The sequence below is a fragment of the Protobothrops mucrosquamatus genome, unplaced genomic scaffold, assembly GCF_001527695.2.
Source record: "Protobothrops mucrosquamatus isolate PMUCROS unplaced genomic scaffold, P.Mucros_1.0 scaffold61, whole genome shotgun sequence".
Classification (NCBI taxonomy): Eukaryota; Metazoa; Chordata; class Lepidosauria; order Squamata; family Viperidae; genus Protobothrops; species Protobothrops mucrosquamatus.
The window spans coordinates 1,272,264-1,289,970 of record NW_015386440.1 but is presented as its reverse complement, the minus strand read 5'-3'; the positions used below and the strand labels follow the sequence as shown (position 1 = coordinate 1,289,970).

Here is a 17,707-nt window from a genome sequence, read left to right as displayed (position 1 = left end):
GAGTCCTAGTGGACAATCACTTAAATATGAGCCAGCAGTGTGCTGCAGCTGCCAAAAAAGCCAACACAGTGCTGGGCTGCATTAACAGAGGGATAGAATCAAGATCACGTGAAGTATTAATACCACTTTACAATGCCTTAGTAAGGCCACACTTGGAATACTGCATCCAGTTTTGGTCACTACGATGTAAAAAAGATGCTGAGACTCTAGAAAGAGTACAGAGAAGAGCAACAAAGATGATTAGGGGACTGGAGGCTAAAACATATAAGGAATGGTTGCTGGAATTGGGTATGTCTAGTTTAACGAACTAAGCAGAAACTTAGAACTAAGGAGAAACTTCCTGACAGTGAGAACAATTAACCAATGGAACAACCTGCCTCCAGAAGCGGTGAATGCTCCAACACTGGAAGTTTTTAAGAAGAGATTGGACAGCCATTTGTCTGAAATGGTGTAGGGTTCCTGCCTGAGCAGGGGGTTGGACTCGATGACCTCCAAGGTCCCTTCCAACTTTATTATTATTATTATTATTACTATTATTATTATTATTATTATTATTATTATTATTATTATTATTATTATTATTATTATTATTATTATATTCCTTATGAAAGTTTGTCACTAAATTATTAGAACTTAGTATAGACTATGTTTACCAATGTGGAATGTGTCAAGGGATTATGTGACTTTACTGCTATTTTTCATGCCCCTGAAGATTTGTAAGAGACCAAAACTTCTACTTTATAATTTTAAATGCATATACTTGATCCAGGTAACATTTCAAATTTGCATTGATAATCCAAGAGTTCCTTAATCAATTTCATATAAGTGCTTGAATAACATGTTATCCATATGAATACAAATACTTGATAAATCTATAAACAATCCAAATTTGTACAATTAAAGAAATTGTACTTCACAATCAACTATAGTACTTTTGCACTCAAAACACAAAACTCTGTGCCTCTGAGACTTCCCAATTCATAAGTGGATTAATCAGAAAATACTCATCATGTCTTTTGGAACCTAAAGGTGCTTTTTCAAAGGCAAATGGACTTGCTTTGTTTTTGTTTCTTCTGATTGATTCTCCACCATTCAGTCAGAATTGAAGCCTTGGATGAGAAGTGAAACATCTTCAAGCAAAAACAAAGAAAGTCCAGTTGCCTTTTGAAAAAGCACCCTTGGGACAACCAAGGGTGCTTTTTCAAAAGGCAACTGGACTTTCTTTGTTTTTGCTTGAGGTGGCACTCAGAGCCCTCTCTGTGGGCACGCGCACCGTCACCCCAGTCCTAGGTCTTCAGCTGGGTTTTATAAAACCTTTTCGCTTTAGACCTCCGCCGCCGTGTACAAAAAAAAAGGTTCAATCAATCAGTCAATTTCAACTTCTCACGGAAAAAAAAAAGATCTTGCAAAAGTTGGAATTGATTGATTGAACTTTTTAGTCCCACCCAGTCTGCCGTTACCACCGCAGCCACGCCCACCCAATAGGCCACGCCCATCCGGCACCGGACGATGCATAAGTGTGTTTTGGGTTGCAGTTTGGGCACTTGGTCTCTAAAAGGTTCGCCATCACTGTCTTAGTCTATTATAAAGCACTTGGTTTTTCTGGTTATCTCTCTTTCAAAAAAAAAATCTTAATTTTTCATTGTAGAGAAGGATTATTACTGAGACTCTACATTAGGGTCTTCCCTATTCCCTTTAAGACAAAATAGGTTCACTAAACCTAAGATATTCTAGAGGTTCTATAGAGCTTCCAAAAATAGAAGTGTCTTAAATGACCCAATCATTCTTGTTTGGGTCATTTATTGAATTCCTATAATATCTATTTATTGTGAATCTTAGAACATTTGAAACTTAGGTTAGGATTGGATTGAAGTAAGTTTTGGTCCAGGCACAATTGGACATTCCTTTGCTTATAGGATTAATTTAGCAAGTGGTAGGAGAGTCTGCAATTATAATGTTCAATTCACAAAAGTGTACAGCATATTGGACATATGGGATATTAAGAGACTACAGGTGTACAAGGAAAATTTTCCAGACAAAGTGCCAATCAAGAATGCTCAAGAGACATCTTTCTACTACAGCAGTTTTCTTCTTTTAAAAAAAGTGTTAACATTAGCTACAGATTTTTCTTTTGCAGTGAACATAGCAAGAAACCTCTTTACATTTTTACTTTGGGTTTGAAATTAAAGCAGGAAACCTGATGACAGGTTTTTGCACAGGGCACAAAGGACAAATGGAAGACATCAAAATATTTTAGTACACAAAATTATTTATAGGAAAAAATAGGGAACTCAGGTATAGGCACAACTAAAATATAGTCTAACACAACTATTGAAAAACATATATTACTGTGGAGTAACTACTTTATAATAAAGGATTTAACTATTTAGGTGCTCTCTCATATTACAGGTTTACAAAGAAGAAATGGGAGTATTAAAGCTTATGTCTATGGACTGAAAAAAAAAACCAATAATCACAAGAACAAAAGCATGTATTATAAGAGAAATGATAAGGGTAGATAGAGAATAAAAGATAAAAATAAGGATTCTAAATTTAAAAAATGCTTTCCTCCATCTTTTCAACAACCCAATCCACTCAGCTGTCAGTGTAAATAAAATACATGTGATATTGAACCTTATCTACTTAGGGGTACTTGTGCATGTGTGTATTCATTTTCTTTCATTATTTTTAAATGCAGTGTCAGCATGTGTATAAAAATTTCATTAATTAACCAATTAACTTGCAGTCTTTGTTTTGCCTGGGTTCCTATAACTGTGCTTTGAAATTGAAATAATATCACGTTGCTAAAGAAAAATACTTTTACAGACAGAATTAGGTCAAGGAAGAAATTGCAGAGGGACTAAACAAAAATGAAAAACATGTCTTTGATGTTCCATTTAAGAATAAAAATATACAGGAAAAAATGCTTCATACCGCTTCCTTTAGTCATCAATTTCATTGTTTATCTGGAGATACTGAACCCAGAAAAATTATGATGGGTGGGAATAATATCACCCGTTGGGTGTCCGTATTTCTTGGAAGTTTAAATGATGCCATTAAATTAGTAGCCTTATTATATGTATCTGTTCATTGTTCTCTAGAGAAAGGTACAAAAGGACTTCTGCAATTAAATGATACCACCTTGTTAGAATAGTAGAAATCCAGAATCACTGTGAAAGCAATAACATTCTAGGGTCCATATTTTTGAGTAAAATAACCTAAGAAAAATCTTATATTCATCCTTTTGCAAGACTGCGGTATTCATTTCAGTGTTCATAACTAACAAGCCATCCTGTTTAGGAATTATGGAGAAAATTACCACAATGCATTTGGAGGGCACCAAATGTGGATTTCACTTTGCTTGTAAAAAAAAATAAATTCATGTGTGCAACAGAATAGAGAGAGAGAAAAATGGATGTACCTAAATACTCTCATATGTGAGAATATGCACTTGAACAAGCAACTATGCTTATAAACCTAAAATCACACAAGGCAAAATAAAAAAATATTCAACTACATCACATCTTCTCCAAATTAATACAGCATTTTCAATATAATAAAGGAATATTTAAAAAAAAGCAGTATTATGACCATCAGGTAGTCAACTCTGAAGTTTAGAGATAATGAAAAATTGTGTTTGTGTGTGTGTGTGTGTGTGTGTGTGTGTGGCAGTAATTTGTGTGTGTGTGTGGCAGTAATTGTGTGTGTGTGTGTGTGTATATATATATATATATATATATATATATATATATATATATATATATATATATATACTGTATATATAGATGTTATATATAGATGTGGCAGTAATTGATTGGAGTTTTTCCTCAATAACACAGATTCTGTGTGCGTGCACACGAACACATACAAAATTTCTATGTCAAAGTAATTGAACAAAAACTCCGATCAATTTCTGCCACATGTGAAGACTAAGAAATCTTGGTGTAATTTATAAAGACTTCTGTTAACCAGGTAGGTTGTCTACAGTCTATTTTCAACCTAGTACGCCATGAAGCAAATCTAGAATTGATGAGAGCTTGTCTGTCAACGGTTGAATCAAGCCTCAAATAACCCAATTCCTGAGCTTTCTGTGATGCAATTTGGCGATTAGAGCAATGTAAAAAGATTAGCAGTTTGGCGATTAGAGCAGTATGAGAAGATAAGCAAGCCAATTTAAAACTGACAGTTCAGTGTAAGTTGAAGCATGAGTTGCCCAAATGAAGCAACCATGCTGAAACATTCAAGAATGTCATTTTTCTAGCAGAAAAAAAAATGTAATACCTTGCGCTCATGACTTCTTGTGCCACCAGAAGGATTCTGCTTCAGAAAGCCTGCTGTTGTGGACCATCTTGTGGGGTTTTTTCGTGAAGGTTCTTCTGAAGTAAAATTGGTATCGCTGACTGATAAGGAGAGGCCCACTAATGCTGGGTCACTGCTGCGCCGTACATGAAGTGGCATATCTGAGGAGATAAAAACAAAAAGAAACAGTGAGGCATGACTTTTCCAACAAAGGGAGAGACTCATACTGTTCTTATTTGGAAACTAAATGGTTATAATATCCAACCTGCAGGATACAAAAAAGTCCCAATTAGTTATCTAATGAAATCAATGGAAGAATACATTGCTCAAAGGCCAGAAATCCCGCGTTATAGGATCTAAGCAATCAGAGGGTGATGGCAGAATTAAAAAAAATAAGTTAAATTCAATTAATATACTACTTTGTGTATTTAATAATTCTCCCCTTCTGTTGCATCAATTTAACTTAGCAATTGTTCAAAGTTACATTAATTATTCCGGTATAGCTACTGTTTAAAATTACAACAGATTCCTCTACACACACACATCCTGCAGTCACATGAACGAACACACTTGGATATTTAGAAACCAACTAGCTTTTAGGGCCAGTTGCAGCATTTTGTGATTTTGTGGGATGATTTATGACAGTTTTCCCTCAGAAACCAATTTTCCCAGATGGTTTCCAGCAAAAAATGCCCATGCAAATGCACTGATACACTTAATGACCACAATGTTCGCTTAATAACTACCATGAAAAAGATCATAACATTAGTCACATAAGCCTCAACTTACAACCACCATCACTTATGATGGAAATTCCAGACTCCATTACAGCCATAAATCAAGGACTACTTGTAATGTGATTATAATTTTTTGAGAAGCTTTGGGGCAATGACTCAAAGCTTTAATGGGTTATATACAACCCTGGGTTGGATTATACTCCCTTTTTTTAAGCACCCAACTTCCTTGAACAAACAATATGAAGTTCTGAATACTCCCTCACTTATTTATAAAATTCAACAGTCAGTCAAAGGAAGATATTTTAACCAAAACCAATCACACCGATCTTTTATAAAGTGACAGTGACTGGCATGATGTATCTAAAGTTCCTGGATGATTCAGAATAATATTTTCCCCTTCTAAACAAATGAGGAGAGCATCACAAGCGATTTGGCTCAGTCCTTATTTACACTAAAGGATATATAGATAGCTAAGAGCATGCTTCCATCATACTATTCATTACTATACAGCCTCTAAATGTATAATAAACTTGGCTTTAGATGTTGCAATCTTATGATTCCTGTCCCTAAAATAGAATATTATCAATACAATTTACAAAAACACCACAACAATCATCTTCCATGGGTAAATATTGTAGAACTGCAACACCAACATCTTTCACTATCAGTCATTCATAAGCAATTTCTGGTTATTTCACATGGATTGCAGATTCACCCTCCATAGATAAGGAGGAAAACAAAAGCAGGGCCTATTGATTGTGCTGCTCCTTTTTACAGTGGATCACCTTTTAGAAATAATCCAAGGTCTTAGTAAACTATGTCCTGGAAAAATCAGGATATTTCAAAAATATTATGGGGCAGTTAGTCACTATATCTCTGCAGCATGTTTTTTTTTAAAAAAAGTTATGTAAGCTATCAGACTTCCTTGCAAAGCACAATTTTATATAAGCATATAAATTCAAGAGATTTGATCTTCTCTTTCCAAAGTTTGTTTAAGCCTCTAATAATCACAATTGATTTGATCTTATATTCTGCATACTTATCTAACTTTGGGAGGACAAAACAACTGATGTTATACAGTTGTGGGCATTTATATAATACCTATTTTATTGGAGTAAAAGAGACCTGCACCATTAACCATTATGTACAATGATCATAATCTTTTTCAAGCCCTTTTTAGACAGGACTATTCATGCCTTGATCAGGACTGAAAATCCAATTGTAACTGGCAGAAAGACAACAGGGCACCATAGTTTCAACTATGACGTTTTATATAAGCAAAGATTATTGCTACACTGAGTATTTATTGGATAGTGTGATACTGGGTCTTTTAAATTTATTTGGCCACACACAGCACCCAAGCAAAAACTCAGCTCTCAGATATTTTACTTGGGAAGGAGAAAAGTAAGTGAAATAAAAAAAAAATATTTTCACTACACTATCTCCCTGTCCTGCTTAAACACCATATATTTTTATTGCACTTCAAGATGTTCAGTACAGGAAATGAACTTTCAAGAAACATGTTTCTAGTCATAACGGAAAATGTAATATAAAAATGGAACGTCTCTATGGAGTTCTCTGATGTCACGGTCGTCCCAAAGGTGCTTTTAAAAGGGCCACTGGACTTTCTTAGTTTTTCTTGAAGATGTTTTAATTTTCCTCCAGAAACTGACTAAGATAAGAAGTAAAATGTCTTCAAGAAAAACCAAGAAAATCCAGTTTCCTTTTTTAAAGCACCTTTGGGACATAAAAAAGGAATACAAATAATTATATTCCTGTGCAGGTATATTATTCTTACCTAACAGCATGCAATTTATGAGATTGTTAAACATTTTAATCAGCTTTATTTTTATGTTCAAACCAAGACCATAAGTCTGTATTCTTTGATGCATATTTCCATCAACTAATGCAACCAAACATTTGAATAAAGGCAATGTTCCAAAACCAAAGTGGACTTTTTGAAACCGAGGGGTGATTTTTATATGATTATTATTATTTTAGTATTCAAGATCCATAAAAAAGTGTTAATGGGCCATTAGAGGCTTTCAGACCATTAATTGTCCCAAATGTGGGAATATGCTCAGAAAAGTTATTTTCTAATTCTTTTATAAAGCTACACAAGCTGTGCAAATATTGTTGTGCACTGTGTGAAGGAATGCCTATTTTTGCGAATGTTTAATGTGCTGTCATTTATTTCCCCAGATGGCCATAATTTAACCAATATTATTTCCCTTTTAAAAATCATTATTTTTAATTATTAAAAAACCCAAATGTTTTTAGATAAAAGAAAGGGATGTACAATGGAATATCTCAGAGAGTTGAACGTGGTTTGTATTTGTGTGTGTGTCCATGTGTGGGGGTTTTTTGGCTCCACATATTCTTTTCAAATTATCAGAAATATACAGAATTTTATACATATGACCACACTATATCTTACATTAAAATGTAATTATATCAGTTGTTTTATTCCCAATTTCCAATGTTTTTGCTCCAATGACACTCTGCCATAATGGTATACTGTATATATATTCCTTTATATTGTGGCATCCAATCTCCATTTTTTCTCATATACTTATTAAAAAAATACTTCTGCATATTTGCAGGTCTGTTTATGTGTGAATTATGGAAGATTTAGGTGGAATATATAATGTATATGCTTCTTGATCAGAGTTCTCCATCCTATTTCCCAGTTCAATTCCTTCTAGACATCAAAAACAGAGCAATAAAAGTAATTTTAAAAATCCAAATCCTTATCCATATTTGAATATTTAACTCTGCATATTTTTGCTGGACATCTAACTGCCTAAAGACCTCAAAATTATAACATGTAAAAAGAAATCAAAAGCAATGAAGCCTGTAATAATACTATCACTGATTAGCTAATGATTCCCAAACTCTCATTTGGAATTCCTCAAGAACAGATGCTAAGTATAATGAAACAAATACTGCTTTGCTGCTTCTGAATAACAGAATAAAAGAATTGGAATGGACCTTGGAGGTCTTTTAGTCCAACTCCTTGCTCAAGCAGGAGACCCTATATCATTTCAGACAAATTGTTGTGCAATCTCTTCTTAAAAACCTCCAACAATGGAGCACCCACAACTTCTGGAGGCAAGCTTTCAAACTGGTCAAGTGCTTCTTCTTCAAGGTCCTTGGTGCTCTCTGAATTTGGTTGCCTCCCAGCAGACACTTCACCACGTATCTACAAAACATCATCAGTGCCAGAAGAGAGTGGGGCAGAAAGTCATTGGTGAGCCAGAGGAAGCCACTTGTATATAAACTGAGAGCAAACCCCACTCTCCTACAGCACTGATGATGTTACCCAGTTGAGCAATGAAACATCTTTTCAAGTGTCCCTCTGCTCTCCCAAAAGATTTATGCATGTGGGTAATGAGAAGGTATGACGTAAAGTGAGTCTGCTGCCAGCTTATACTCCTCCCCTGAAGCTGAATCTATATTCAAATGCAAGTGACATATACACTTTTGCTACAAAACAACAACAACAAACAATTAGAATGCCTACACTGGGGAAATATAATGCAGTACTTTTTTTAAAAGGATTTATTAAAAATAGGACAATTGTTTGAAGCCAGAATTACAGTAGTGGATATTCATGCAGACCGAAATACACAATTTTATATAAATAAAAATATTGTCCCATCAACTCTTTATCACTGATGCTACACCTATCTAGGTTTAATCAAAATCATTAATATATTAATTAAATGATTGAATAGGAAACTGATATGTTGTGAAAGAATGAATCAGCGTCCAATAGTATTTTTTTCAAGAGTGCGTCTGGAATTAAACTGCTCAATAGAAATTCTTGGAAAATACATGTGGCAGGTGGCTAAAGCTAATGCTATGTCTGGAATTACAGGACTACCCTAAAGAGCACGTTGAGGATAGGAAGAAGTGTTTGTAAAAATGACCTTGGGAACCTCTAGGAATCAATTCTTCTCTTGAAGAATTCTTTTCTGACTGTAGGACAAAAGCAAACACAGCCGGGAAGTGGAGTAAAATGTATCATAAGTTTAGAGTCTCTGCACTGGCAAACACGACATCCAAGTCCAGCCCTTTGAATTCCATTGACACTGATGTAAGGCCAATTTAGCAATGACAGCTGTGTATAGGCTTCAATAAATCATTTATGCTGCAATCTACATGACTAATTCTGATTCTTTGCACCTGAGAGCGAAAATGTCCCATATAGGAAGTTTTTAGACATCCAGATATGCTCATCTGCTAAAAGGATATCTACCAGAAATGAATGGTTTTATTGAATTTTATTTACAGATCATTAATAAACTTCTCCCTTTCCCCCCTTACCCAAGTACTCCTATAATTCCTACTGTGAACAGGAAATATATAGATTTTTTTAGTTTGTTTGTTTGATTGTTTGTTTGTTCCTTCAAGTCAGTTTTAACTCTGGGTGACTGCCTGAACAAGTTCCTGAAATTTTCTTGGCAAGATTTTTAACAGTGGTATGCCATTGCCTATTTCCAAGAGCCGAGAGAAAATGACATGTCCCAAGTCACTCAGCTGGCTTTTGTTTAAGGTAGGACTAGACCTCATAACCACCCTATTTCTAGCCTGATGACTTAAACACTGTACCAAAGTGTCTCTCACTGTAAAATGCATTAGGTAAATGTTACACAACAATAAGAATAATGGATATAATCTCTGGATAATTTATATATTTCAGAATTATACTCCTTTTTTAAAAGAAATAAAAAAATACATAATTATTTTACATAGTTAAAACATTAGAATAGGACATTGGTAGGCACGATGTAGTGTCACAAAATCCTGGATGATACCTCATCATATCCGATGCTTAAGGCTCCTTTGAAGACTGGATAAAACAGCCATAATCTCTAATCACAAGGCTTCAAATTCTCATTGGCTCTAATGCACTGTAAATATTGATTTCCTTCTAGAGGCAAGGTGCATTTTAAATAAGCACTGAAAATGGTAAATCTAATCACACACTGTAAAACTTTTTTTAAACCAAAGAACCAGAGGAGAAAAATGAAATGAAATGAAGATGTACTAGGAGCTTAAATATCTTTGAAAACATTTTCAGTATTATTAACTCAAGAAGAGATGGATAATGAAATGCATAAAGAAATTTTGTATGGACATGCCAAAGAGTATATATTTTGCTAAGAAAGCTGTTACCCCTGGCTTCAAACTATATAGTTTTGCAAGATAACAGAACAGGGTACCAAATAGAAATAATTTCCCAAGGATAGATAATGATTATTTTTCAGTGCTTTGATGTACAAAGAATTTTACAAAGAACAATTATGTTACATCTTACTGTTCTTTTGCAAATAAAAACAAGGCCTTTCTCAGTCATCCAGGTCATAGTTGTCCTAAAAGTGCTTTTTCAAAAGGCAACTGGACTTTATTTTTCCTTGAAGACATTTCACTTCTCAGCCAAGAAGCTTCTTCAGGTTCTCAGAACTGAAATTCTCAGAACTGAAGAAGCTTCTTGGATGAGAAGTGAAACATCTTCAAGGAAAAACAAAGTCCAGTTGCCTTTTAAAAAAGCACTTTTGGACACGGCCTAAATCACCACCCCTAGGATAAGAATATTCCTCAGTTGATGCCTTCTAAAGGCATCAGGAATTCTAGGAATAAAATTCCCAACTGAACTGTTCAGCCATCAGGTTGTAAGGTAATTTTTTCCATACATCTTATTGTAAGCTGAACATTAACAAACCGTTTTATACCAGTGAACTGAACTTTCCAAACAGCCATTTGTGTAAATCATCTTTGTTATTTCAGCAGAATTAATATTCCAAGGATCAACCTATAAAAATATTTTAAAGATTCAAAATAAGAATATGTGGACAGATATCCAGTTGCCTCATTTGATATGAACTTTCAGATTCTTCATCTTGCTTTACTGGCATTTGATTTTTAACTGAAGCTGGGGGAAAAAAATCAAACTGAACTTAATTCTGTTTTCAAATGCATCCATATCCAGCTTGAGCTATATACCACCAAGCATACTCAATCTTCTTTTTGTGACCTTCTTAACACTATTTTGACTGAGATGCCAAAAATTCATAAGATGATCTAGTCAGCTTTTGGCTTGTGCAAATATTCTTTTATGGCTATTTCTCTCCAGTTTAAATTTCAGCCATACGACCGACAACCAAGCAAATCAAATTCCTCACAACTGTTTCCTAGGTAACTAAGTATAAAAACTGGGCAAAGCAAATATTGTGAAAACTTTTAGCAATCTAGCTGGCCAGAAAAGATGTAAATGTAAAACGCATTTTAAAGGACCATTTTGAGTGGAAAGAGATGTCAATTATACCCAAATGTTCATTCAATTTGAATGTATATTATTTACATCAATGTACATCACTTATGTAATTATGCAATTACAAATTTTACATCACACCAATCATTAGCATAATTTCATAACTGACACAAATGATAACAAAACGTCAGCGACTTAATATTATGACATAAATTGGTGCAAACTACTAAGGATTTTGTCCATTATTTTGTGATGTGGTCAAAACCAAACCTTTATATGCTATACCTAAAGTCTACTAAATGGGAGTCTCTTCAAGATAGGGTTTACCATATACAGATAGTCCTTAACTTAGGACCATCCATTTAGTGACCGTTCAAAGTTACAGGCCCTCAACATTTTTCACACTTACGACCGTTGCAGCATCCCCATGGTCATGTAATCAAAATTCAGATATTTGGCAACTGATCCATACTTATGACTATTGCAGTGTCCCAAGGTCACGTGATCCCCTTTTACAACCTTTTGTCAAGCAAAGTCAATGGAGAATCCAGATTCACTTAACAACCGTGTTACTTACTTATCAGCTGCAGTGATTTATTTAACAACTGTGGTGAGAAAGGTCGTAAAATGGGGCAAAAATCACTTATTAGATGTCTCACTAAACACAGAAATTTGGGGCTCAATTGTAGTTGTACGTCATGGACAACCTGTATGCAACCCTTTGAAAACTTCAGAGAGGACAATGTTGAAGTTTTAACCTACTGATGCTTCTTGATATATAAAATAGGACATTCCAGAAGGTTATGTAGAAGTACTAAGCTCACTTATAGTTAAACTTCAAAATAATCTTAACTGCCTACAGATGAAAGCTTGTTGGATGTAATACTGCCAGTGTCAGGACCCCTCCAATTCATTTTTTCTGGGCTCTGCCATTTTGAAGGGAGGGGGAAGGTTTCACTCTGTTGGGAGGGGGGCTCATGGATGCATTTCCTTTACTTTGTTCTCTCCATCTTTGATGTACCTCTTGGGGTGTGAAAAGGGAAAGGAATGTGCCAGAAGCCATCTGGCTTATCTCCATTCCTTTTGAAGAAGACATTATGCCTTGGAACCATTCCTTATCACTCCTGTAGATAACAACTTCACATCTGTGGATTGCCTGGAAACAAACTGGACAGTTGGGCACTGGGGAGGGATATGAGAAGGGAAGTTTTAATGTAACGTTTTGTACAGGAATTCTTTAGATCTTGCCTTGCCTTTCTGCTTTCACTGTCTCTCAATAAAAGTTCCTGTTGAAACAATGCCAGTTTCAAGAGTTCTTCTTTCTTAGGAGTACTAGTTGAGGCAGGACGTTACAGCCACTCTCTAGCTTTGTAAAGTCCATTATATATAGGCAGATATGTAGGAAATGTCCCATGCTAAATAAATAATAAATATAGTGAGATAATTAACTTTTCCTCTTTTTTTCTATCCATCTTTTCAACCTAGTGCCATGGGGGACCTGAAATCTTAGATAAAGTTCCCAGAGTACCTCCAACTGTTGATGTATTGTCATATTTAATGTGATATCCACCCACCAAAAAAGTTAATGCTTAGTCAGTAACTTTCTATCAGCCACTTCTTATCATCAACAGTTGATCCTACAAGGCAGATGTTAACCACCATTTTGGTGTCTTTATTATCAATTTGAACACTGGTTGACATACCTGTAATCACTAGTTTGCACATATTCCTATTTATTCTTAGAGCACTTTTTATTACTACAGCTTGCAAAACACTTGCATTTTTGGCTATAGCAATGGCAATAGCACTAAGAATTATATAATGCTTCACAATGCTTTACAGCCCTCTCTAAGTGGTTTACACAGCCAGCATATTGCCCCAACAATCTAGGTCCTCATTTTACTGATTGGCTTGTCGGTCAGCATCAAAATGCTGGCAGTCGGCAGAAATTAGGCTGCAATACTGGATTCTAACTGCTGAGCAGTAAAGACTGCTTTTGAGACTCTTTCTCCTCCCATTATGCAGCAGGGATTAGTCTCTTCTTATCTGACCATTCCCTAGGCAGCATTTCTTCATTCTGTTTCTCAAGGTGTTTCTCACACTTGAGTACACTGGAGAGTATGGCTGTTAACTTTGTCAAGCATAGCCTTAGCCTAAAAATCATTGGGCATTCCTGAATTAAAACTATTTAAATTCAAATTCTGAAGGAGGAGGAGGAAGAGGAGATGGGGAAGGGAAGGGGAAGAAGGAAGAGGAGGGGGGACAAGAGGAGGAGGAAGAGGGAGGAAGAGGGAGGAAGAGGAAAAGGAGGAGGAGGAGGAGGAAGAGAAGAAGAAGAAGAAGAAGAAGAAGAAGAAGAAGAAGAAGAAGAAGAAGAAGAAGAAGAAGAAGAAGAAGAAGAAGAAGAAGAAGAAGAAGAAGAAGAAGAAGAAGAAGAAGAAGAAGAAGAAGAAGAAGAAGAAGAAGAAGAAGAAGAAGAAGAAGAAGAAGAAGAAGAAGAAGAAGAAAAAACAACAACCAGCATTCAGACTCTACCACTTGCATTCCAAATAGGGATCAAGTATTTGTCCTCATGTTCCTGAAAGTACACCCTATGGATTCATGCTATGAAAGCATTTTATTTTCACACATGAAAATGCCAATCCTCTGTTGCATTATTATGTAGCTAGGCAACAGCCATAATCTTTTCCACCTTTAAACATAAAATTATCAATGTGTCTTTCAAGTCTTCTCTCATGAGATTATGTACAGATTCTAGTCACAGTTACTTGAATATCCTGAAGTCATGAAGATCAAATTATTCAATGCTACATTAAAAAATAATTTGAATACCATCCTAACACTTTCTCATGTAAGCACTACACAAACTTGCTATTAGGGTATAACGGTTTTCCCACACCCGACCATTTCAGCTAACAATAACATTTTTATGAATTGTTATTCCTAAGGAGGAGAGTAGAAACTTAGTGAGACTTAACTACTTAGAAGAATGTAATCCTATTCTTTGTTAGAGCTACAGCCAGTTTTCACTATCCATAACCTAAACAACTTGTCTAAAGCATATGATTAATATAAATAATTAAAAGGAAGAATTAAAACAAGAGAATTCTATAAAGCAGAGAAATCTTGTCCTGACCAAAGTTACAGTAGCTTCCATAGAAAGTAGTGGATTTGCCAGAACAATTCTTAATTTCCCCCCTTATTTCTGTATTCCTTTACTACAATCTAGGCATCCAGATGACAGTTCTACACTGTGATAAAAAGAATGTCTCCAGAGGCTTAAATGTGGGCCAACAGCAAGAGGAAAAATGTATAGAGATACATTACATCACCATAATGGCTGATATCCCAAGATACCAGCAAAGTCAAAATGCCAAAACTGCCTACAATTCTAAATTGAAAACTTTACTTTTGCATGTGATAACTATAGACACTTCATCTTAGTTTGATGAACTCTGAATGGAAAAGAAATTCACCACAGGTATCAGTGGAAATGAATTGGTGGTGATCCAACAAGGTCATAAATGAGCAATGAATTAAGTCTGAGAGCATCAATCACTTTCTGCTGAAAAATGTACACACACACAAAAATTGAAGAGAATATTTGTAGCTCAGGGTTGAAATATGGGGTCCTTTGAGCTTTGATTACTTTCTTGCAGACATTTCATTACCAAACTGCACAACATCATCAGTGCTAGGAGTGGTTCATTACCTACTATGGTAACAAAACATCTGGAATAAAACAACCAAGCTCACAGAGCACCATGGATCACCCCCAAAAATGCTTATTTGTGAAAGACATACTCAGAAAAGAGCATAGTCTTGGAAATATTATGTACCCCCCCAAAAAAACAAGCAGGGATAGTCGTCTTTACAATGGTGAAAGAAAATGTTCTACAAGGCGGGCACCATGGCAGAGAAGACCCAGTGCCTCTCATCCAGCAAATATAAGTCCTTGGCAAATGATATCCACAACACGCCTTCTCTGCTAGATCCTCATAACTATCAGGCTTCAAACCCGGGAAAGACACATTGAGACTATTCTGAGCAGTTTCCCTTATTGTTCCTCACTAATAGATAAAAATCTTGCCAAACTAAAGCAGACTGCCTGCACCATAAAACATATACTATGGGAATTATTAGGGAGGAGCTGTCTTCATTCTCTTTCTCCCACACAGAATTGCACTATCCCTTGATACTGGAATGCACTTCTTCCCTCCTGGGAATGTGGACATTCCATCATATCAACCTTCTCCACTCGCGATCCTCCTTTTCATTCCTTTATTGGTTTTGCAATTCAGTCCTCATAGGACCATGCCACTACGCAGTCTTTATTTTTTTATCGGTCACTCACTGGAATATTGAATTCACATTCATTCAGCACCTCTTCATTCTTCACCTTGCAACTCCTCTTTTTTGCCCATTCCATTTATGAATGATTATGTTTCTCCCGGCACACCCAACTCTTATTTCATAGAACACAGCAGGCAGAAATATACCTTCATACACATCCATTTTTATTACTTTTGACAAGCATTCATTCCTTGTAACAGATCACAAAGTATCTAGTACAGAGCTCGGCACATAATAAAACGCTTCCATCCATTTTGTCATCTCCAGTAAACATTCTATCAGGATACGTAAATTAATCTACTTGCTGTAGTTTTTCATCATTCATGTACAATTTGCAATCGTTCACTTCATTTTTCCCTCTCGCATAACTTGAGCATTGATACATTAATTTTCAGATCCATATTGTGTGTCATTTCACACAATCTTTCCAGTAAATCCTTTGGCTTTTCAGTGAGTAACATAGTTTCAGCATTCAAAATAACATTCATATTGTTATTTATTTATTCAATTATTTTATCCTCCCTTTATTACTTCATAGATAACTCAAGGTAGTGAAAACACACAATACATCAAATTTACACTTACCAATATTCTTCCCTGCCTAAAACCATAGATTCATGCTTTGGTTACACCAAGAGACTACTGTACTATATATGCTACTTAATGACTGATTGATTAGTTACCATTTGAAGTTACAATGGACTCCCAAAAACTACTTACAATCCAGTTCTGGAATTCTAATGGCTGCACACACAACTACAGTTACATGACTGCCATTTCTCACACTTTATTCATCTTTATGGCTGGTCAGAGCATTCTGTGGCCCACATGATTAAAATCTACCTTTTTAAAAATGGTTTCTGGCTTTTGGGGCCAGTTTCTGGCTCAATGTATACCCCCATCTATAGGTATACACTGATTTGCTTAATAACTACTGTATTCACTGTAGCATTCACAGTCATTGCAATGAAAACGACATAAAATTGGGTCTGGTCACATGGATACCTCAACTTATGACTGTCATGATTTATGATGGAAATTTTAGGATCCAATATAGTTATAAGTCGAGGACTACCTGTGTGATTATTAAAGGGATATATGAATTCATAATGTAACTGTCCATTTTAATTTACTGTATCTCTTTATTAACCTGTAGAATTTCATTTTCTAATAATTGAAGGTGACCATGTCCTTTGAAATCAACATTTTATATTGCGTCTCAGTTCCATAGTTCACTGGGGCTCCCAGTTATCATTACTTTAGGTTAATTATCCACGAGTATCAGCTTTAGACCTGTCATGTGTTATCTCATTTATACTAAAGGTCTCTCTGAAGATAAATAAGCCACATAGCTTCCAAAATAGCAACTCAAGAAATATTTATCAAGATCATAAATCTTCTTTTGAAATTGGGAGGGATCACAAAGTTGTGACCCCTCCCAATTTCAAAAGATTTATCTTTACGCTTACATTTTGGCACATTATGAGGGGATAGGATTCCTGCACACCTCCGTTTGGAGGTAGAACGAAATGAAGGAAGTACTTTAGTAATTATGAAAATGCTCTTAATATTTAGGATGATCATCATACTTTCCAGCACAGAAGACACTGAAGAAATTACTCCTAACCCACAATTAAAAGGCACTGTTTCCCTTGGGTAGAGCATGTATCCTGATGTCTACATGGACACATCCAGGTAGATATATTGTCTTTATTTCTTCTGTGGTTACAGATGTATTTTGCCACTGCCTTCTTCCAGGATGATTTTTCTACTTCCCATTTTAGCCAACAGTAAATTACTTGGTAGTCTCCCTTCCTAATAAGGTCTGTTCCTGCTTTGTTTTTTTATTTATTTATTTATTTATTTATTTATAATAAGACTTATATGCCGCCCTTCTCCCCCATGGGACTCAGGGCGGCTCACAGCATATTAAAAACAATACAAAACATTTCCCTATAAAAGCCAATTAAAAACCAAATATTTGTAGCTGTGTCTTGTTTAAAATCATTAAAAATTGTCCCTATTTAAAAATTCACCCTAG

General features: G+C 35.4%; 1 protein-coding gene across 1 annotated transcript in view; it reads right to left on the bottom strand.

Annotated features, from left to right (window-relative positions):
- PARD3 (par-3 family cell polarity regulator) overlaps positions 1-4,458 on the bottom strand; it is a 315,093-nt gene extending 310,635 nt beyond the window's left edge. Inside the window, exon 1 of the mRNA XM_029283357.1 lies at positions 4,282-4,458. Within this exon, the coding sequence (XP_029139190.1) occupies positions 4,282-4,458 (177 nt within the window). The remainder of the gene's footprint in view (positions 1-4,281) is intronic.
- Positions 4,459-17,707: the final 13,249 nt, after the last annotated feature.